Source organism: Biomphalaria glabrata, chromosome 10 (assembly GCF_947242115.1).
Source record: "Biomphalaria glabrata chromosome 10, xgBioGlab47.1, whole genome shotgun sequence".
NCBI lineage: Eukaryota > Metazoa > Mollusca > Gastropoda > Planorbidae > Biomphalaria > Biomphalaria glabrata.
The window spans coordinates 42,902,461-42,925,465 of NC_074720.1; the positions used below are offsets into that span (position 1 = coordinate 42,902,461).

Sequence of the window (23,005 nt, forward strand, 5' to 3'; positions counted from 1 at the left end):
TGAGATAACAAAGAAATTAATTTATTACCAATAATAGTTGTTTTTTTAAATTTGATTCTTGTGTTGTCAGGTAAAAGAAATAATTGCGCACAATTGTAGCTAGATCCGAGATTGGGTTTGGGAGAAATAACGTGTACAAACTTTTGGCCAGACAGAGAGAGTTGATAAAAGCTTTGCAAAAAAAAAAAAAATCTCAGCCAGAGTAACCCAACGGAAACCCGTTATTCGTCAATCTCCACTACTAGACGTTTCCACAGAGGCACCATGTTGAGGGTACGGGAGCTGGAATCCTCGGAACATTGTACGCCAGTGATGCCCAACCTACGCCCCGCGGGAATTATCCGCCTTTTACAAACTTCTGCCAATAGTCCAGAATGAAGCCTCAGAGACTTTTGTGTCATTCGAATCGAGAAATGTTTCTATTGATGCTATCCTTCTCACGCGTGTAACAATTTTACATAATTTTACACAATTTTACACAATTTCACACAATTTTACACAATTTCACACAATTTTACACAATTTCACACAATTTTACATGACCCCTGTCCGAAAAAAGCCTGGCCTATTTTAACCATTAATGTTCAATTTTCTTTTGACTATCCTGAAGATTTAGTGTGTGAATTAATGGGGTGGGGTAAGAGAGGGAGAGATGTAATGACGTAACCATGTGATAGTATCCTGTACTTCAGGATGCACTTCTTTCCCATCAGCCTCTCTCAACACTTCCGGTTGTGTAACCACATCTGCCACCTAACCCACTCTTAGCAGAAGTACTTTCCAGTTCAATAGTTTGTACCTGGGTATTTCCCAGCTAGATTTGTGTATTTCGATATCAGCATCCTTGCAATCTTCCAAGCATTTGTCATACGAACTTTTTTTTTTAGTTGATGTCTTGCACATTCAAGTGGCTGAGTGGTAAAGCGTCGGCTTCCGAACCGGGGGTCGCGGGTTCGAACCCTGACGAAGACTAGAATTTTTTTTTACTTTCGGGATCTTTAGGGCGCCTCTGAGCTCTAGTACGTATTAACCTTAGTTGAGGAAAAGACGGCTGGTCGTTGTGCTGGCCACGTGATACCCTCTTTTACTGTTGGCCACAGAAACAGAACCTTTACATTATTTGACCCATAGATCGCATAGTCTCAAGGGGGGATTTTACTTTACACCAGTTTAATATTTTTGGGGGGTCTAAACATTACCACAATTTAGCTCAGTTTCCTGTCACTGTTATTTTTCATAAATATCAGAGAGCAATTTATTTATATCTATACAATAGTTTTGAAAAAAACAAAAAAAAAATGGTTCTTTTAATGTTAACTACATAACTATGTTCTATATATAAAACTTTATAATGTCCTGGTGTATGGAACATGCTTTTATGGAAGTTACATTTCTGAGTAAATATTTGAGTTGAAAGCTGAAATTAAAATCTCACTTCTGCGACTAAACTGACCTAATTACTAGGCCTATTATTACAACACTGGGAGATTTGAAGTTTTAAATTGACTAAAACTTCGTTTTACAACTGCACCCCAAGTCGTGAAGTATAGGTCAAGTGCTCCCGTTTAGATTTTGGCTAAATATAGACCTACGTAAGTGACCAATCAAACTCAACAGGTTACAGTTTTGAATGACGCAGATTTCATTCATACCAAACTTTCTACAAAACTTTAAAATCTCGCTCTACACTTGAAATTGTAGTTTGTGACAGTGGATTAGCTTATCCAATTTCTAGCAATTCTAAAAAAAAGGTGTGGTTTGTTTTCTGTAGATCTACAGCGTATTTCCTTTTGTTCATCTTTGTGAAAAACAAATTCTGTAAGTAACCAAAATATTATTTAAAAACAAAAATAACTTAGATTATTCACAATAGTGAATCTTCTGGAAGAAATTTTCTTCTTATCTTATATAATACAGACGTTACTTCAAAAAAGAAGATGATTACGTCCTACGCGTCATGCATTTAGTCATGGATATTAACCAATGACTTAAGTTCTGCCAAGTCACTGGTTTTCCTGTCTAGCTCAGGCAACCCATTCCATGCTCTAATAGCACTAGGAAAGAAGGAGTATTTGTACAAATTTGTCATAGCATATGGGACGAGGTATGTGCCTTTATCTTTGTGTCTTTCGGAGTATTTTATTAAATTTTGTTTTTGTATTTGAAGATTATGGTTCAGTGTTTTATGTATAATTGCTACTTAACTTTTGAGCCTTCTGTCCTGAAGGCTTTCTAAATTTAGTGATTTTGCTAAAGGTGTTACTCTGGTTAAATGTGAATATTCGTTTGTTATGAATCTCACTGCTCTATTTTGTGTCTGTTCCAGTTTCTTAATGTTTTCTTGAGTTGAGGGGGGTCTCTTTCCTCTTTCAGTGTGCCTGGTTGGATCTTTTTTTTTGAGGTAGTGGAGATGCGGATGGTTATCTGGACGTATGTTTCCCTTAAGCTTCTTTACTGCAATGGATACATTAGAACTTTTTTTTTGTAAATTAGAATTTTAAAATTACTTTATAAATGTACTTTTTTTTTAAATCACTTTTTTGACCGTTTTTTTTAAATTACTTTTTTTTCATTACTCTTACTGACAAATGTATTATAATTTTAAAAGTATATTCTTTTACATTACAATTATATTGTCTTTTTATCAAGAATGAGTTTAATTATTTACAATTATATTCAAAACAATTAAATCAACACGTCCATAGGAGTGTCTCTTTAATTAATATATTTGTGTATTAAATGTTTTACGTACGGTTCTTGGCGGTCGTTGACTCGTAGAACCGAACTATTGGTGTGCAGCTAAACTGCGGTAGGTGTATTGCATCTTAACTTATAAAACCGATGATGACTCCTATATGAGTGATACTGGCTATACATTTTATTACAGAGATAAAATGAAATAAATGTGGTAATAGACTTTAGCAATAATATAAAAATGGTATTTTGAACAAAATCTAACTCACTACAAAAACATGTCTTTTCACTCTAGCGATCTGAAGTCGTCTGTTCTACCTAAGACAGCTGACGACACAGCCTTTTATCTTGCATCATTCACACTGCATGGATAACCTCTTCCCACCGTCACCATAGAAACACACAAAGAAACACACACACACACACACACACTATTTAACACATGTATAAGAACTTGAAAAAAAAAACAATGTTTTTTTCTGTGGGTTAAAATCCAGACCTTGCCTGGACTCTATGAGATTATAAGTAAAATTATTTATAGACTGAAATTTTCGGTTGTTTCCCTTTGTTTGAAACTATAAAAAGAAATAATATTTTATTAAATTTGTTATTTCATATGGTTCATTGAAAAATGTCCTTCTTTTTTTAGGTCAGGGGTTCTCAACCTGTGGGTCGCGACCCCCTTGGGGGTCGTTTGACGATTTATCAGGGGTGGCCTAAGACCATCGAAAATATGGATTGTTATTGTCTATTCTTCTATTGCTGCATGTTTGTGTGTAGAAGGGGTCGCAACAGAGTGGGGGGGGGGTAAAAAGGGGCCGCCGAGCATAAAAGGTTGAGAACCGCGGTTTTAGGTAGTGTCAATAATTTTTTTTTAAATATTTTTTTTATACTGTCCATCTAATAGACATTGCTCTTTTTACGCCTTTATTCACCTCAACTAGAACAAAGTTCACGAGGTCAAGAGTTGAAAGGTCAACACAATGAACACGACTTCGCTCCTGTGGACAACCAGTGGGCCTGACACTGCCTCCCACCTCTCGTCCGGCTTAATGAACTCCACGGCTGTAGCCGGGCCGGACATGACTATGGCGCTCCAGCTACACTACATCATGAGCGCCATCGTGGGGCCCATCCTCTGCATCCTGGGATTTATTGGGAACTTGTTCTCCGTCGCCGTCTGGTGTCGCCCAAGCATGAAAAGTTCAACTGCCCGCTACTTAACTGGACAGGTCAGTGTGGGCTTCCTCTCTCCCCCCCCCCTCTCTGCATTTGGCTGACATGTGAAAAAAAATTGTCTTGTCTGTGTAATAAATAAATTTACCATTGGACATCTATTATTCATTTTTAATAAACGAATTTTACCATTGGAAATCTATTATTCATTTGTACAAACCATAGACATAACTAAATATAGACTGGCCGAAGGAAATAACTTCATGTAACTTGAAAACATGTATATCTATTGTACTCGGATTTCCGAATTCTGAAAAATTGCATGATCTTCATTCTTAGAGATTAAACAAAACTACACTGCCTCCTTATTTACAATATATATAGGTGTGTGGCTGAAATAGATATGAATACTTAACTTTTATACTGCTCATAAATGCTGTATAATAAAGTACACAAAATTGCAAGTCACAAATTTTCGTTTCATAAAACTCTTTAATCGGCCAGTCTATATTTATTTATGTCTATGGTACAAACTTAATTCACAATTTTCACTTTTTTACTTCCTACTATTAGCTTACAATCATAGACATAAATAAATATAGACTGGCCGATAAAAGAGTTCTACGAAACGAACATTTGTGTCTTGCAAGTTTGTGTACTTTATTATACAGCAGTGTAGTTTTATTTAATCTCTAAGACTGAAGATCATGCAACATTTCAGAATTCGGAAATCCGACAACAATAGATATACATGTTTTCAAGTTACATGAAGTTACTTCCTGTTTCCAGTCTATATTTATCTATGTCTATGCTTACAATCTGTTCATGGGTGGGTGGGTGGGTGGAAAAAAAAGTTGGTAGTCTGGAAATTCCCGAAACTAGCAGCGAAGTTGATGGAGGGCCAAGCTAATGACGCAAATGTTGGTTCGACTCCCATACTGACCATTTTTGTTTCAACGACGTTTCGATTAACTCTTTCTCTCCGTAATTATTGTCCTCGTTCCGATAGAATTATACATTTTGCTCATTTGTATTTCACTATCCTGTTAGGATTAAACTTCAATAACTTTTGTGTTTGATAACAGAAAATGTTTTTATTTGGTATCGAATTCTAGGAGAATGCATGCTCTTTTTACACAGCACAAATTAAAGTTTATAAATCCAAAAATTAATTTAGTTCAATGTGGGCTAAATCAACGTTGACATGGTTAGTTTGGAGAGAAAGAGTTAAATCAAATCGGATTCGATTCGATCTAATAAGATCTCAGAACAGAACCGATACGATCTTATTTTATAAGATCATAAAGTAGGTTTTGATTTTTTTTAAATTATATTAATTAATTATCTTCCTATCTTATAAACTAGAGACGTCCCTTCAAAAGATAAGATAATTAGGTCTCCTTCCGACAAGCCTCCATGAGTTTAACGTCTATTTTCTTTAACTCTTTCTCTCCTAATCGACGATACAATCGTTGATTTGACCGCATTTAATTAAAATAATGTTCAATTTTATAAACTTGACTTTGTGTTATATAAAAAGAGATTGCTTTCCCTTTAATTCTATACCAAATACAACATTTTCTGATAACAAACAACAAATCTATTGAAGCTTAATCATAAAAGGGGAGTGAAACAGTCATGAGCAAAATGAAGAATTCCTTTAAATCGTGTAAAAAAAAAACGGAGAGAAAGAGTTAAAATATTTTTCAATTTAATGCGACGTGCCTAAAAACAAGGTTTTTTTTTCAAATGTTTTAAAAATCTTTTACTTAAAATGTTTTTCAAAAATAAATAAATATTCTTTCCTTTTTTAAACTACTTCAAAAAGAGATTCCTTACAAATTTAAAAACAGAAAAAGTAAAGGAATTGTGTGTAAACTACTTATGAGTAGTATAAGAGTGCGATGTTTTAGCCTAGAGTCCTGGGTTTCGATCCTGATCTATATGAGAAAAATAAAGAACCTGATTTTTGTTTGTTTGTTTTGAAATTCTAGTCTCTTGCCATTATGATCGGTTCCCATATTTCAAAAGTTCAATTCAGCCCCTAGTTTAGGTTCCTTTATTTCAAAAGTTTAATTCAGAATTCAGCTTCTAGTTGAAGTTTATTCGTCTTTAAGCTCGGAATTAGTTAAAAACGAGATTAATCGTACACTTGCTAAAAAAAAACAACAGAACTAAATGAATTAAAACTAGGAAATAAATTTAAAAAGGAAATAAAACTTCCATATTCATTGATTGATAATGAGGTCCTGTTGACTAGACTTAAGAAATTGTATCATTATATCTACTAAATGCTATTTAATTGTGATTAAACTATTCCACCCTGCCCAGCTCAGCATTGAACCCAGATTTTTGTTTGAGCTAGCAATCAAGCATTTAAACCAGTGATGCCCAAAGTACGGCCCGCGGGCCAGAACCGGCCCGCGATATGGTTCTATTCGGCCCGCCGAAACGTCGGCACAAAAAGTAGATAATCTTCCCCCCTTAAAATAGTTGTATATGTATTTTTACCTTCGTTAGGGCCCTCACTTTTCTGTGATGGATTAATACATGACCTTTAACGAGTGTGCGATTATGAGTTTATGAAATGGAATTCTGAATGTAGAATCTACCAGGAAAAGGGAATGGATCTTTTTTTTTTGTGTAACATGATAATAAGCCAACATATTTGTTTTGTAAAGAAATCTCGTCGGAGTCGCCAGTTGTGAAGAAACAAGTTCCTTTTGAAGTATAAACTGTCTTTTGTTGTGCAGCATTCAAACCTAACAGATTGACAAAGCGAACATTATCTACAGATAACCAACTCCACTAGATGACTTCCTTCTGAATAGTTTCAACACACTCGTCACTACCCGATAGTCCCCTAACTCTCCGATACCCAACACTTGACCGTGTGTCACGGTTGACCACGCATAGTAACCGTGTCACAACAGTCTGGCTGTTTCAAACAAAAAACAACAACAACATGTACAGCGGCATTGGTAAACAAATATGAAGGCCTTCTTGGTTTGAGCCGCGTCTTAAAGATTGGTTCAACTACGCCTAGAGATTGGAGGACCGATGAGAATATTTTCCGAAAAGAGACAAGAAAATAAGTTGGTGGTAAAGGTAGTTAAAATGTTGCTCATTTTTATGTAGAGAAATGAAACGCTTAAACAATTATAGACTTTAACTATCCCATTAATAAATGTAAATACCAGACATAATAATTTCAAATAGTTTCAGGTGAATTTTGATTTCATTTTTCGTACTTTTTTGTTGATGTGGCCCGCGACACGCGTTTCGAAAGTTAAAATGGCCCGCAGGTCGAATTAGGTTGAGCATCACTGATTTAAACTATTCCCCCTGTCTAGCTCAGCATTGAACCCAGATTTTTGTTTGAGCTAGCAATCAAGCATTTAAACTATTCCCCATGTCTAGCTCAGCATTGAACCCAGATTTTTGTTTGAGCTAGCAATCAAGCATTTAAACTATTCCCCATGTCTAGCTCAGCATTGAACCCAGATTTTTGTTTGAGCTAGCAATCAAGTATTTAAAATATTCTATCTGTCTAGCTCAGCATTGAACCCAGATTTTTGTTTGAGCTAGCAATCAAGTATTTAAAATATTCTATCTGTCTAGCTCAGCATTGAACCCAGATTTTTGTTTGAGCTAGCAATCAAGTATTTAAAATATTCTATCTGTCTAGCTCAGCATTGAACCCAGATTTTTGTTTGAGTTAGCAATCAAGTATTTAAAAAATTCTATCTGTCTAGCTCAGCATTGAACCCAGATTTTTGTTTGAGCTAGCAATCAAGTATTTAAAAAATTCCCCCTGCCCAGCTCAGCATTGAACCCAGATTTTTGTTTGAGTTAGCAATCAAGCATTTAAACATTGGCCAGAATGTTTTCGATGTCAGAAATGGAAACGTCAAAGATGTTGCTTTTGTTCGTCCCCAGGCTTTAGCAGACATTCTTGTGTTGCTGATGTTTCTAGTCTGTGACTCTGCCCAGGCCTGGAGCCCAAACATCATCTATTCCCTCTCCTATGGGATCTTTTTCTCCTACATCGGGTACCCCACGCTGTTTTTCGCAGTGGTCCTCAGCGTGTGGATAACGGTGGGGCTCACTGTGGATAGATACATCATGGTATGCTGGATCACCAGTTCAAAGGTATGGATTCGTTCAATTAATTATCTATGTGTCACATAATTTCGTTTTTATATTTAAAAAAAAACGGTATATCCAAACTCAAGAGACGAGGTGGCTGAGTGGTAAAGCGCTTGGCTTCCGAGCCAGAAAGTTCTGAGTTCAAATCCTGGTGACAACTGTGAATTTTCTAATTTTGGGCTCTTTAGGACGCCTCCGAGTCCACCAGCTCTAATAGGTATATATTAGTTGAGGAAAAGTAAAGGTGGTTGGTGGTTATACTGGCCACATGACACTCTCGTAAGCCACGGAAACAGATGACCTTTACATCATCTGCCTATAGACGGCATGGTCTTAAAGAGGAACTCTAACTCTATATTGAAACTCACTATACTTGTTCTTAAAAGATAATTCATGCAACTACGCAACTAGCCTTTTTAGCTTGCCATTAGTAAAATAAGCATGATACAGTAAATGTGAAACAGAATGAATTATGATTCTCAATCTTTATGCTAGTGAGTGCAAAATGGCCCCTGAGTTGATTTTTATAGTCCTTGCGGTGGGCAACAAGAGCAGTCGACTAATTGAAACGTAGATCCAATGCAGACAACGGCTTTGTCTACATCATGTTGTGGAAAAATATGCAGGTCGCAAATGGGTTTGCGTAACTATGTGAAACACTGCACTCCAGCTTAATCTCCAGAATCGAGGACAATGCTATTATGTATACTGGTTTTTACCCCAACTAAGCAGCGTATTGACACATATATTGAAGAATACGTTTGTTTTGCTATTATGTGACAAATACTTAAAAGTATAAATAGTTTGCATTTTGAAAATATGTGTTTACAACAACAGTTTAATAGAAATTTCTATTTCACTCTATAGCGTATTTGTACAGTACATTAGTACTTTATTTGTATGACTAGTTAATGTTGACAACAGAATCTACTATTATTTGTATGATTGGTTAATGTTGAGAACAGAATCTGCATATCGTGGGGCCCTACCAGGCTTTGGGCCTTGGTCAATCGCCCCTGTTCGCCACCCCCAAAAGGCGACCTCTGATACGCTTTCTAAATGCATATACATAGCTAATAAATGCTTGCATATTCCTCATAGCAGATGCATCCCAAAGGCTAGCTATATATAGATACGAATCTGTTTATGATAATTTCATAGACTCGTAGTTTGGGAAATTTCTATAGGAACATTCCAGTGTACGATTATAATTTTTATCTTCTGTGAAAAATAAGTTACATCCGTGTTTGTGGCGCCTTGAACCACCGCCCCAGTTGTCTCCCACAATGACAATGGGTAGGAATGATAATTACTTGCAAGGGGAAACGATCGCCTGTTTACATTCTTTAAAATTGTGTTCTTCTCTCCCCCTTTTCGTGAGACAATTTATCTCCCCTGCCAGTTCAATATCTTATCTTATATAATACAGACGTTACTTAAAAAAAGAAGATGATTACGTCCTACAATAAGATGTATTCACGTTATAAACAATGTCTTCTCATTATAAATAAATAAACAGGGGCGGATTCTGAGGTCTAGAGGCCAGGGGGCGACGATTATTTTCCGAATAAAAGAAACATCTTTTTCCATCGAGACTTTCAAAACTTTACTATCAATAAATAAATTGCAGATGCCCCGCCTGTCTTTTCCCGGATCGGCCCTGTAAATAAGACATTGTCTTCGATTCCAAAGATTAAGGATGAGTGCAGTATTTCATTTGACCTCGAACACTAAGTTTCGACCTGCACATTTCGCCACTTCAAATACAGGCAAAGCCGTTGTACGCGGGTGTTCATTTTTGTCGTCTGCTACTGTCTTCGTGCCACCGGAAGCGTTATAAACTCGGACACAATGTTTCCATCACTGGAAAGTTGGCAGCAGATTTTCTCGTAAAAGAGACAGCTTGAGAGCTCCCAAAGAAAGTCTCGGGACACAACATTTGTGATCCAAAGAAGGCCCTTACTTGAATAATTAAATTAACTATAACTATTTGTTCCCTGCAATATGAAATGTGTTTCTCTGTAGCTTACCATTTGTAAAGTCTGTGCAGTGCGTCGATGTGTGTTGTGTGTGTGTCACTGTATGTGTGTCTTTAAACCTTCCACGAAGTCTAGTCAATGCATGTCGTGGACCTGGTTTAAGTTTTTTAAGTCAATATTTTATTTCACTGCAAGGAGTTTGTTTTCTTAAGGGAGATAAATCGTTCAGCTCTAGGACATTTTAATTCTTGAGGTAATCACAGTAATCTGACCTTTTGTTTACATTTTGATTCTCAAGATCCTCTTTACATTCTTTTCGCGATAAAATCCAGTTTGAAAGGGAAAAAAAGAAGAGCAATCGATATGGAGTAATGTGAAGGCGAACTCATGGGACTTAATGAATGACGTAATGAAAGGAGAACAAAAGAAGTTTGAGGGAGATTTTTAAATAAATGGGTCAACAACAATGTCAAGGACTAGACTCTTATATATTGAAAGATCACGATAAGTCGAATACAATGCTTCCTTTGTTAGGTGCTTCCGCGCTGTGTCTTATGCAGATAGACCAAACGGAGGCAACTCTCAAAAAAAAAGAAATCCAGTAACACAGGCGAAAGGTCAACAATATAAGATAGACGACGCTGATAGTGAATGTCAAACAAGACGTTTATTAATAACGAAGGGAGGCGTCGAATATCGTCAAGCTCTCTACGTTAATAAAAAAAACTGCCTCTCTCTAAAGCCTTCAGAAGTATTCTGCTTACGTTTCGCTATTCTTCCTAAAATCCTGTTGTTGTTTTTACAAGTCGCGTCATTGTCTCTAAGTCAAAACATTCACTTTCTATGAAACAAATAACTGATTCCAAACCGTGCCAACGTCTCCAGACGTTCCTTCAGACGTGAAGCGTCCCAGTTCAAATCTGCTGCAAGACGGCACGAGCTTGGAAGAGAGCTGTGACCGAGCTCAAGACCGTCTTAGCGACAGCCCAAAGCGCTTACCACACAACCAGGCAGCCGTTCTTTTTTTTTTTCTACTAGATTAAGAATTTGGGATTTGGCAATGCTAAAAATTTCACATAAAAGTTTTTACAAAGCTTTTACCAACTCTGTCTGTTTGTATGTCTGTCTTTCTGTTACGAATCTTATACACGATATTTCTCCCATTTCCCATTCTCGGATCAAGTTGAAATTTTGCACAATTACTTATTGTCGAAGACAATACATGAATCAATCACAAAATTAACCAGTTCTATAATTAATTTTGTTTGATATGAGATAAGGAAAGATAGACTGTGAGGTATTGAAATATATGGCAGTAATGTAGCGGTTCATTACGCTTATATAATAAGCTTTTCGTGTGCATGTATATATATATATATATATATATACCTTGTTAAAATACATAGCTTATCAATATATATATATATATCTTGTTAAAATACATAGCTTATCAATATATATATATATATCTTGTTAAAATACATAGCTTATCAATATATATATATATATCTTGTTAAAATACATAGCTTATCAATATATATATATATATCTTGTTAAAATACATAGCTTATCAATATATATATATATATCTTGTTAAAATACATAGCTTATCAATACATCCGTAAAGTGTACGCCGGTTAAACTCCATTCATGGAAATCCTCCCCCCCCCCTTTTTTTTTCCATTATTTTAATTTTCTATGAGTTCAAAATGAATTTAACAAAATGATCTACTTAAGAAGCAATCCTTATTTTTAAAAGTGTCATTTACATTGTTGATACTGGATCTGCATGTTGAGGAGAAGGGTAGGTCAAGAGTACGCTAAAGTCACCGAGAACTTAGATCAAAGACACGTCACGATGATCACGTGAGGAAATGGGCTGGCACAAGGTTGTGGACTAAAGGGAAAGCAACTCGTCAACTGAAGTGAATAAAGGGAGATAATCGAGAATATTTTTGAAGGACCAAGAAAGCAGGGAGGTAATAATGATTAGCTTTGGTGGAAAGGGAAAAAAAAAAGAAGAAGAGAAAGTGTGCTTATGAAATAAAGAGAAGACAAACGTTGGTGAACTGTTTGGCAATGTCCCACCAATGACGCAGAAACAGGGAAGACAACTTGTTCTTGCATGTGTTTCAACATTAGTGAAAAGACAAGACCAAACTGAACTAAGGTAAACATGCGTGATGCCATGTTATTTGATTTGTTGACATGTCTTAGCGTGGGCGGACGCTATCATGGAAGCCGGAAAGAAATCAAGAAAATAGCGTGAAAGAAACCAATGATAGAATGGCGGTTCTATACTACTTTAGTAAACAATGAATTGCTGCCTCACGGGGACTTTACTGGATCGTAATGACAAGTACAGAGAGTACATTGTGACGCCTAGTATTAGTAACGAGACCTGACGCCTGGAACACAATGACACCTGGAAACATGAAACAGAACAATATGTCATCCAAAACAGTGACACTTCGAAGATTATGACACCTGGAACAAAATGACTGAAAACTGGAACGAAATGACTGAAAACTGAAACGAAATGACTGAAAACTGGAACAAAATGACTGAAAACTGAAACAAAATGACTGAAACCTGGAACAAATTGACTGAAAACTGAAACAAAATGACTGAAACCTGGAACAAATTGACTGAAAACTGAAACAAAATGACTGAAACCTGGAACAAATTGACTGAAAACTGAAACAAAATGACTGAAACCTGGAACAAATTGACTGAAAACTGAAACAAAATGAAACAAAATGACTGAAACCTGGAACAAATTGACTGAAAACTGGAACAAAATGACTGAAAACTGAAACAAAATGACTGAAAACTGAAACAAAATGACTGAAAACTGAAACAAAATGACTGAAACCTGGAACAAATTGACTGAAAACTGGAACAAAATGACTGAAACCTGAAACAAATTGACTGAAAACTGGAACAAAATGAAACAAAATGACTGAAACCTGGAACAAATTGACTGAAAACTGGAACAAAATGAAACAATATGACTGAAACCTGGAACAAATTGACTGAAACCTGGAACAAAATAACTTCTAGGAAACTATGACACCTTGAAGATAATGACACCTAGAACAAAACAACACCTGGCACAAAATGACATCTGGAAAACACTGACTATGATTAAAATGACACCTCGAACAGAATGACTCCTGAAACAAAACAAAACCTTTGAACAAAATGACACCTCGAAGCTCAAACAAAATGACATCTGGCAAACATTGACACCTTAAACAAAATGACATCTGGCAAACATTGACACCTTAAACAAAATGACATCTGGCAAACATTGACACCTTAAACAAAATGACTTCTGGCAAACATTGACACCTTAAACAAAATGACATCTGGAACAAAATGACAACTGGAGTCATATGGCATCTGAAACAAAATGACATCTGGATTCAAATGGCATCTGAAACAAAAGGACAACTGGAACAACTATGTAGGTTCCAAGTGTCATTTCGTCCCTGGCATCGAAACTCATACCATCTAGGTGTCACTGTCACCCTTTAACAGCATACAAATAATTCAATATGATATGTTATTCCACTGCTACATCTACACACATAATAACCTTTCACTTATTACATTTGATGTTATGATGCCTACGTCTAACTATTTTTTAAATTCTAAATTTATTATTTTTTTAAAATGATTTTGTGAGCTTTTTAATTTTTGCATAATTTTATGAGGTTTCCTACTTTAGACTATTCAACTCCTAATATTTTTTAGTTTGTTTCTTAAGTCTCTAGTTCATCAATTATTATAAACGGTGGTAAACTTTATGTTTCAGAAATACTGTAATGAAAAGAGGGCGTATCTCGGGCTGGCTCTTATTACCATCAACTCGTTTATCATCAACCTCCCCCACTTTGCCTCCTTTGTTCACGTCACCCCAGAGGATACGCCCACGAACAGCAGCACCGAGCCCCAGCAGACCTTCAGGATGACAGAGTTCGGAGGCGGCGCCGGGGGCCAGTTTTACGAGTTTTGGATCCACTGCATCATCTTGATTCTGATTCCCTGGGTCTCAGTCTTGACCATGAACATTATGATTATACGAAAGGTTAGTGAACCATTCCGGAATTGTTCGGAAGAAGTAGCTTGACAACTCTTCATTGTCAACAATCCTTGTAGATAAACTCATTCAGCAGCCATTTTTCTATTTTTTAAGGTTATTTCTAGTTTCCCAGAAATATATAGATTTTCGGTGTCGATCTATATTTAGAAGATCTAACAAAGGTCGCGGAATACATCAAACGTCGGAATGAATGATATAGTCAAAGACATGCAAAAGGAGAACTTAAATCGGCCTCTTGCAGACAATGGTTTTGTTTGCGTTGATTTTTGCAAAATATGTAGGTCACGACTAGGTCTGTGTAAATATGTCAAAAGCTGCACTCCTCCTTTCAACTCGAATGCAACCCGTAGGAACGCAGTATAATAGTGCGTCAGTATAGCAGTGTATAAATGTCGCGGTATACTATGTAGCAATGGAAGTATGTTGCAGATTGGTAATTTAGCAGTGGAATAAAGTAATGAAATATTGCGGTAGTGTAATTGTGTAGCAGTAGAGTAGTGTAGAAGTGGATTAATGTAATGGAATGGAATTAATTACTCATTTAAAGGGAAACTCCTATGGTTTTGACAATTTTTGATATAATATGTGTTTTGATTTACGGATAATGAATATATTATTCTTTTTTTTTTTTAATTTGCAATAATAACTTAGTAATTGATGTTTTTCTGACGTAATTTTCCTGCGCATCCAAAACGGTCAGACATTCACCGGGTTTCTATGTGACGTCACACTAGCCTACTAATTTAATCTATTGACTTATTGTATAACAGGAGACCATACAGAAAAGTTAACATTCTCGTAAAAGAAATATATCTTTGTCTATGCAGTTAGATCTAGGATCTTGTAAGCAAAGAAAAAATGCGTATTAAAAGTAGATTAACATGCTTGACTAACCACGGCAGTGTGTATCTTCTCGCCTGACCACTCAACACACAACAAACACTATCGCTTAGTTGTCTTGTCATGACCGACTACACGTAGTCTCGACTAGCCTTACACTGACCAGTTTGTTCGAATTAGTCAGACACACGATCTATTTACTTCTTGGGAAAGGGAGAGGCTTAGATGAAAATGTTATTTTTTTTCTTGAGTTGCTTATCCTAATGCCTTTAGATCTACCTATGCATGTATGTAGAACTGTACCATAGCTCTGGAATAGGCCGTCACTAAGCTCAATAGCCTGTAACAATGAAGCGATACGATTGGTTAAATCTAGTTTCCTTTTCAGTATTGTTGATGGAATAGACGTAAGCCTAACCTAAAAACAAAATCTCAAAGAACCCCGTTTTTTTGGAGATGTCAAGAATTTACTGTCTAATTTATTAAATATAAATGTTTCTTAGCATTTAAATAAAAAATGGTAAAATGTTTACTATTACAACTTTTACGCAGAATTCAATTATGTCAATAAATCAAATTTGAAAAACCATCGGAGTTTCCCTTTAACCTCTCCATTATCACATGAACATTTCGGACTAACACAGTTCGTTGTATTGAAAACGTAACAGAAATCATTGAGCTCTGGGACTCTTCGTTTCAAATCTTCTTTTCTGTAGATCAGTGGTTCTCAACCTGCGACTTCCTTGGGGGTCGATTGACGATTAGCCAGGGGTCGCCTAAGACCATCAAAAATATGGATTGTTTTTGTCCTTTCTGGTATTGATGTATGTGTGTGTCTGGGGGAGGGTCGCGGCAGTGTGGGGGATTGTAAGAAGGGGTCGCCGAGCATAAAAGGTTGAGAACCGCTGCTGTAGATGCTCATTTGTTCGTTTTAATATAGATTTTTTAACCAGACTGCATAACTTTATTGCTTTCAGATTGGTCAGTCCAACAAGAAAACTGCGGATAGGAAGTCCAGGGACTCGGTGAAAAAATGTCGACAATCTGAGAACCAGATAACACGTCTGCTGCTGACCGTGACCTTCGCCTTTCTCGTGTTCATTGGATTGCAGTGCATCATTCAGTGCTTTGAGATGCAGAAACCAGAATGGGTAAGACAACTTTTGGAGAGTTTCTCGAGAAATGAAAATCAGAGTAATCTTCTCTTAGTTTAGTTTTCGATTTCTTAAGATGGGGTTTGAGATTATTTGTTTTACCTTATAAATTTCTGTCAGAAAAGAAGACAATTACGTAATAACGAGTTTCCATGTTTAACCCTTTAAGCGCGTGTGGCAGTTTAGCCTCTAAACATCAGAATTGTGTAAAACGGTTCAGCACTTTAAGGGTTAAGTAATTAATAAAATAGAAACAAATAAGAGAAAGCAATGTGAAGAAATGGGGTGGCGATATGACGTAATCTAAAGAAAAACAACGTTATGATAAAAGAATATTACGAGAGCCTTAGAAATAAATAGATAATATATACAATGTCAAGGACGTCTGTTGAACTATCACTTATGCTAATAAAGACTACTTTGTGCTAAAAGAACTTGAGTTTACGGTGTTAAAAAGTGCACAAATGTATCATATACCTTTTAGAATACATAGCAAATCAATAATTTATATACTCTGTACTCCTGGAGTACCATTGGGAAGACATAGCCCTAGACCGCACTAGTTGGAGAGAGACGGTGACCAAGAAAGCTATAGACAGCGAGAAAACATAGCCTCCACTCTTGAAGAAAAGCGTGCCACACGGGAAATGGCCAGCTCCTCTACCACCAAAGCGAAAGCCACCTTGACATGCAATATATGTCCACGGAGTGTCTCTCCAAAATAGGGCTCCACAGCCTTAAGAAAAAGTGTTCGAGATGAACCATAGTCGTTTCACGACTGAAGGAGGCCAATGAACTCAATGAGTACAAAGTAGCTATTTATGGGTTCACGCCATCCGCCTTAAATGCAAATCTACATTATTTTCAGGCTTGTTTTCATAATTCACCTTTACCTATCTCTTAGTCTGTTGATCTGTTAAGGCACCACACATGATCTGTTGACAGTCTTTCCATTCCTGTCTTTGGCTTTGGGCAGAATTTCTTTCAATCTCAAGCTCGTCCATTCTTTTCTGTTGTCTTCCCTTCGCTTTTTCTGCCTTTTCTTCTTTTTTTCCTGGTACTAAGACTAAGACTAAGACTGCTTTATTGATCCTTACGGATAATTTGTTGTGATTACAAGCACTCTTTTCTCATATAAAGACAACACAACAGAAAAATACACATAAATACAACAGACAACATAAAGAGTTCATTCAGCGACAACACACAGGTATCTTGGTCCTTTTCATGTTTCCTGAGTGGCGGTGATAGAGTCCAAGATTTTTTCGATTTTTCTTAGGCATTTTTGTTCAAAAAGTTCCTTTAAATGTGGTAATGTTGTGAGTGTAATTTTTGATGCTTTTTTATGATGTTTTCTAGACGTTGCAACAGTTTAGATGAGGCGTTGTCTTACCAACAAGTTATTCCGTATGTTAGCAGATCTTGTATAGTCGCTCCGTAAAAAGTCTCAACGATCTTCTTGTTTAGTTTAAAGCTATTGAGTTTGTATAGAAAAAAGATTCGCTGGGCTGTTTTCTTTGTCAGAGTTCCAAGGTGTTTCCCAAAGTAAAGTCTTTGCGAGCCCTAAGGACCATAGAGTTTTAGTTTGTGTGTTTTTTTTTTGACAGCAGGTCATCATGGGGTCCAATCGCTTATTAATCATGTCTCTAACTTCTTCATTTGTGATGTGGTCTTTGTAACTGATACCTAAGATCTTTCTGTAGCATATCTGAGATGTTACAGAAAGATTCCAAAATTAAGAACTAATCAAAAGTGCCCTGTTGCACAAACTTTTTTGTCTGAATGAAAAACAAGACAAGGAAACAGACTTTTTAAACATTTTAATTTCTAGAAATCAGACATTTTAGCTCAAACTCGACTAATAATGAATGATGTGCTGCTATTCACAGGCTGACAGAGCGCAAGTCTCATCGGCCTTTGCTTTTGCCAAGACTGGGATCGTATTCAACTCGTCCTTGAACTTTGTCTTCTACTGTCTGTCTGGTAGAAGGTTCCGCAAGGAGTTCCTACGACTGTTCGGACTGGTCAAGAAAGATGCACACTCTTCAAGCAATGAAGATCGCACAAGATCGTCAACAAAACGATCTACTTCCAGCACAGGGATGTAAAAAACGCATTATGGGATTGTGTTTGAAAGTGATTCAAATTAAGTACTATAGATTTTTTTATGACTAAACCAGTGGGGGGCAATCCATTGTTTTATCTTAAGGCCATATACATTTCCAACACGTGAGTTATAGATCGTATCACCATAAAAATTAATCTTTGTGTCCAAGGATACTGAGATTCTTTGGCCTCTTCACGCACTGTGGGAAGGTGTTTCCGCAAACCTTAGTTTGGGCATCACTGGTGTAAACCTTTTCTCACTGCTTGGTGAACGATTTTTCACATCCACTCATGAAATAATTAATTCTCAAATTGGTAGTCGTTTCAGAATAGGATCGGAAACGTTCAAAGCTATTACATGTAATCATGGAACTATACTAATTAATTAATTCTCAAATTGGTAGTCGTTTCAGAATAGGATCGGAAACGTTCAAAGCTATTACATGTAATCATGGAACTATACTAATTAATTAATTCTCAAATTGGTAGTCGTTTCAGAATAGGATCGGAAACGTTCAAAGCTATTACATGTAATCACGGAACTATACTAATTAATTAATTCTCAAATTGGTAGTCGTTTCAGAATAGGATCGGAAACGTTCAAAGCTATTACATGTCATGAAGTTCTCTGTCTCTCTTAGTTCATCCGCACAGCGCCCGTGTTTCTTTTGTTTCCTCTGTATATTCCCTCCAATGATAGTATGCTATCCGTCTGGTTTTGTGGTAGGGGCTTTGGGCTGTTATTACGATGGTTCCGATTTCAAGTCCTTCGTGCTGTCTTGTAGAAAGTTTGAGCTAGGACACAAATCACTTTCACTCCTGAATGAAAGTCTAAACTGAGAGTGTGCCAGTGTGTGTTAGTGTGTGTGTGTTAGAGTGAGTGCGATTGTCACATTGTCCAAGGGAGGAAAATAGAATATACATAGTTAGCTTGCTTCCCTTTGGAAAGCAAATCATCCGAACATCTATTTAATACGAAGAGGGGAACACCATGTGATGGAGGTGACAGTGCAAGAGTGAATGCTCTGTGTAAAGTACAACGTACAACATATGTTCCTAGACGTTAAATACTTATCACACTTTCTAACGTTGGGGCATTTTCATGTGCTAACGTTTTAAGTCAGTGATGCCCAACCTAATTCGACCGGCGGGCCATTTTCGTTTCCGACACTCGTGTCGCGGGCCACATGACCGAAAAGGTACAAAAAAAAAACAACGAAACGAAATTGACCTGAAACAATTTTATTGGATCTCTTTAATGGATATTTGAAGTTGATCTTTGTTTTTAGGTGTCGGAAAATGAATTCACGTCTCTACTTCAAATGTGAATATCACTTATCATTGTAGCTATTTTCCACCATCTCATTTTCTTGTCTCCATTTGGTAAATATTCCCATTGATCCTACAATCTCTAGGCGTAGTTTAACAATCTTTTATTCGCGGCTCAAAGCAAGAATGTCGTCATATTTGTTTATATAGCCGTTCATAGGTTTACCTTTTTTTAAACAACCGCACTTTCTTTACAAATAAAATATTTAGGATTATTATCATTATTATCATGGCGAGCCGGATAGAACCACGTCGCGGGCCGGATCTGGCCCGCTGGCCGTAATTTGGGCATCACTGTTTTAAGTAATATCTTATAGGCCCAATTAAACATACGAAATGTGTTAAGGGAGGCGATCCATGCTGCTATCTAAGAATCCCATTAAAAAAGATTGTAACATATACTCTGATATTTTAACTTATAATCTTTTATTGAAAAAAAAAACAGTCAAAAGTTTGAAGAATTTCCTTGCCATCTTGTACAGTCTACATCCTTTTGAGTTTATCTGCATTTATATTATTGATACTATATATAAAATGATTGCTGTTGCTAAATTTATGAGACGTTGTTATATAGGGAGACGAGGCCATTATCTGTAATCTCCAACCCAACGTGCAATTTTTAAACAATTGTGACAAAAGGTTTATCAACGTATCTAAGTCATTGTCACGATAAAATTCACAACTAGACTGTTCAATCAATGTGACAGAGACTACAACAAGACTGTATAAACAATGTGACAGACTGCAGCCAAACTTTAATCATTGTGACATGGACAACTAGACAGTCTAATCAATATGAAAATGATTAAAACTAAACCATTATTTTAAATGGATTCAAGCTCAAGCTCTACAAAGGTCTTGATTGTACTCTACACCAGAGTTCATTTCACTTTGTCATTGTAAATATTATATTTAGGTCAGACCTAATTCATGTGACCTAATTTATGTGCATGATGTTATAATTTACAGTTCAACATTTTTTTCATATATCTCCTGTATCATATAATTGTATGTATTTTTTGTGTAATAAAAATATAAACAAGATTCGATATTTGCAATAAAATTGTCATGTAATATAAAATAGTGTAGCATCGTATTTACTACTATTTTTTTAATGTCTTGTTTTGATACAAATCTTGATCTAGTCATTATACTTTATTATGAAAATGGAAAATGTCTTCTAACATTCGATATTTCATATTTGCAATAAACATTGTTATTTTAGATATTATAGTCAAGTATTTTCTTTCTTTTTAAAAAAATTTTTTTTAATGTATTGGTTTGATATTAATCTTGATCTAGTCGTTGTAGTTTGAAAGGAAAATGTCTCCAATGACACTAGGTCTTTCGATATAGCAACCATACATAAAACACTGAACCATAATCTTCAAATACAAAAACAAAATTTAATAAAATTCTCTGAAAAACACAAAGATAAAGGCACATTCCTCGTCCCATGTGCTAGGACAAATGTGTACAAATACTCCTTCTTCCCTAATGCTATTAGAGCATGGAATGGGTTGCCTGAGGTAGCCAGGAAAACCAGTGACTTGGCAGAATTTAAGTCATTGGTTAACATGCATGACTAAATGCATGACGCGTAGGACGTAATCATCTTCTTTTTTGAAGTAACGTCTGTATTATATAAGATATGGTCTTCATAAAATATAGTCAGCAATATGGTTTGACATTTTTTTGTGGTATCGTTGTATCTTGTATTATTCTTTCTAATAACATAACTATGAAGCAAAAACATTTCACAAGATAGTATAAACCATATCAAGCACTAATATTTATTTCACCACGGTCACTCAATTAGAATTTTATTTGATCAACACTTCAAATAGGCCTATCACTAGATCTACCAATTTTAGACTAGGGCTAGGCCAACAGATTCAATGCAACCCTCTTACAAAAACTCTCAATCTAATCTGTAAGAATCAGCCCTTGATTCTTCATGTCTATGATGTATAGTAATAATATTTTTGCCGTGGGTGTTACCTAATTATTCAGAGCATTTGTTAAAAGTATATCAAAACTGACAAAAAGAAATAATGACTACCTTTTTCTTCTTCTTCTTCGTTCTCATTTTACATGTCGAAGGGCTCAGATCAGTAATCCTAGATCTGAGATGAACTGCGTTTCCAGATCAGGCAGTTTTCTGTATAATTTTTGTTCTATAGGAAGGTTTTGGGGCCAGAGTCTTGTTCGGGCCTCTTGATATTAATTACTACCATTATAGTACTTTTTTCAATAATATACAAATGTCCTAATATGTTACCTAGTATTTTTTAGTTTATTTTCCTTTAAACAGAGAATTTAAAACCTTCTTCCAGGAGTTGTGACCAGAACCTTGTAGGTCCTTGGGTCTTTTCGTACCTGGGTTGGATATAATGAGGCAGCTTGGCACCTTTTCGTGGTTTTAACCACGCCGCCCACTTATCTGTATTGCCCCATCTCACGGCCTCCGATTAGGAACTTTCCTCAGCAAAGAATAGAAAAACTTCCTCTATTTTATTTTAAGAGATTGCAGGCGATACCCAGTGGAGGGTCACCCTTATTTTTTCCTCCTCCAGAGTGGTCACTTCTACCCTGAGGGTATCCTCTGTTCCAAAGACCTTTCCCTGGATACAATTCCTCACGACCAGCGAGGAAACATCCAGGAACCAAATAAATGGGAAATTAAAATAGTGTTACAATTAATTTTATATAAACCAATCAGAACCAGTTTTTTTTTCCTAAATTATTATAGCTTTTATATAGCGCTACTTTCATGCTTGTAGCATGCTCAGACCGCTATGGTCCAATCTCATTTGTGGACCAGTGTGTGTGTGTAAGGGGGGGGGGGTTATCTATGAGAAGGTTCTCCGTGCTGCCTTTGGGCGCTCAGTAAAGACAACTCTTCCAGAGTCAGGAGTTGAAACTCGAGCCCCCTTCATAGGTATCCAGGCCGTATACACTGTAGGTGTACTTAGCCTCTCAACCACTCTTTACATATATTCATAACAATTGCACATTTAAAGAGTTTTATTATCAATGCATACAAACATCTAATAAGCATAATACAAGTTATGAAGAGTGGTATGTTCCATTTACATCTATTTAATATCTGCATAAGGGGAATAAACATTGATGGAAAAACATTAAAAAAAAAAAAGAGAATTGACCTTAAGTTGTCTCCCTTCCTCTTGTTCATAATCCTGTTAGACTACAACGAACAGGGATTGGTTTTCAAAATCACATTTCTTACATGTTTTTAAAATAAAAAGTTGCAAAAATCTGAAAGGAAATACAGAATAGAGGCTTGAAGTTTATGGGATTTCTTTACTTCCATTTCCATATATTTTATTAGATAAACAATAGTACAAAAAAAGTAAAGTTCCCCTTTCAGACCTTGTGGTCTATAGACCAGATGATGTAAAGGTCATCTGTTTCTGTGGCCTACAGTTAACGAGGCCCTTTTCCCCAAC

At 36.2% G+C, this 23,005-nt stretch overlaps 1 protein-coding gene across 2 annotated transcripts in view; it reads left to right on the forward strand.

The window, feature by feature from the left end:
• LOC106056811 (G-protein coupled receptor daf-37-like) overlaps nucleotides 1-20,766 on the forward strand; it is a 37,842-nt gene extending 17,076 nt beyond the window's left edge. The window contains exons 1-6 of one of the 2 annotated variants that reach the window (XM_056045182.1): nucleotides 1,733-1,818; nucleotides 3,639-3,926; nucleotides 7,810-8,022; nucleotides 13,819-14,091; nucleotides 15,924-16,097; nucleotides 17,990-20,766. In XM_056045182.1, coding sequence (XP_055901157.1) covers nucleotides 3,678-3,926; nucleotides 7,810-8,022; nucleotides 13,819-14,091; nucleotides 15,924-16,097; nucleotides 17,990-18,208 — 1,128 coding nt within the window. In that variant the 5' untranslated portion in view covers nucleotides 1,733-1,818; nucleotides 3,639-3,677 and the 3' untranslated portion in view covers nucleotides 18,209-20,766. Of the gene's footprint in view, nucleotides 1-1,732; nucleotides 1,819-3,638; nucleotides 3,927-7,809; nucleotides 8,023-13,818; nucleotides 14,092-15,923; nucleotides 16,098-17,989 lie in introns of those variants that run through there. The other variant, XM_056045181.1, reaches the window with a different exon arrangement.
• Nucleotides 20,767-23,005: the final 2,239 nt, after the last annotated feature.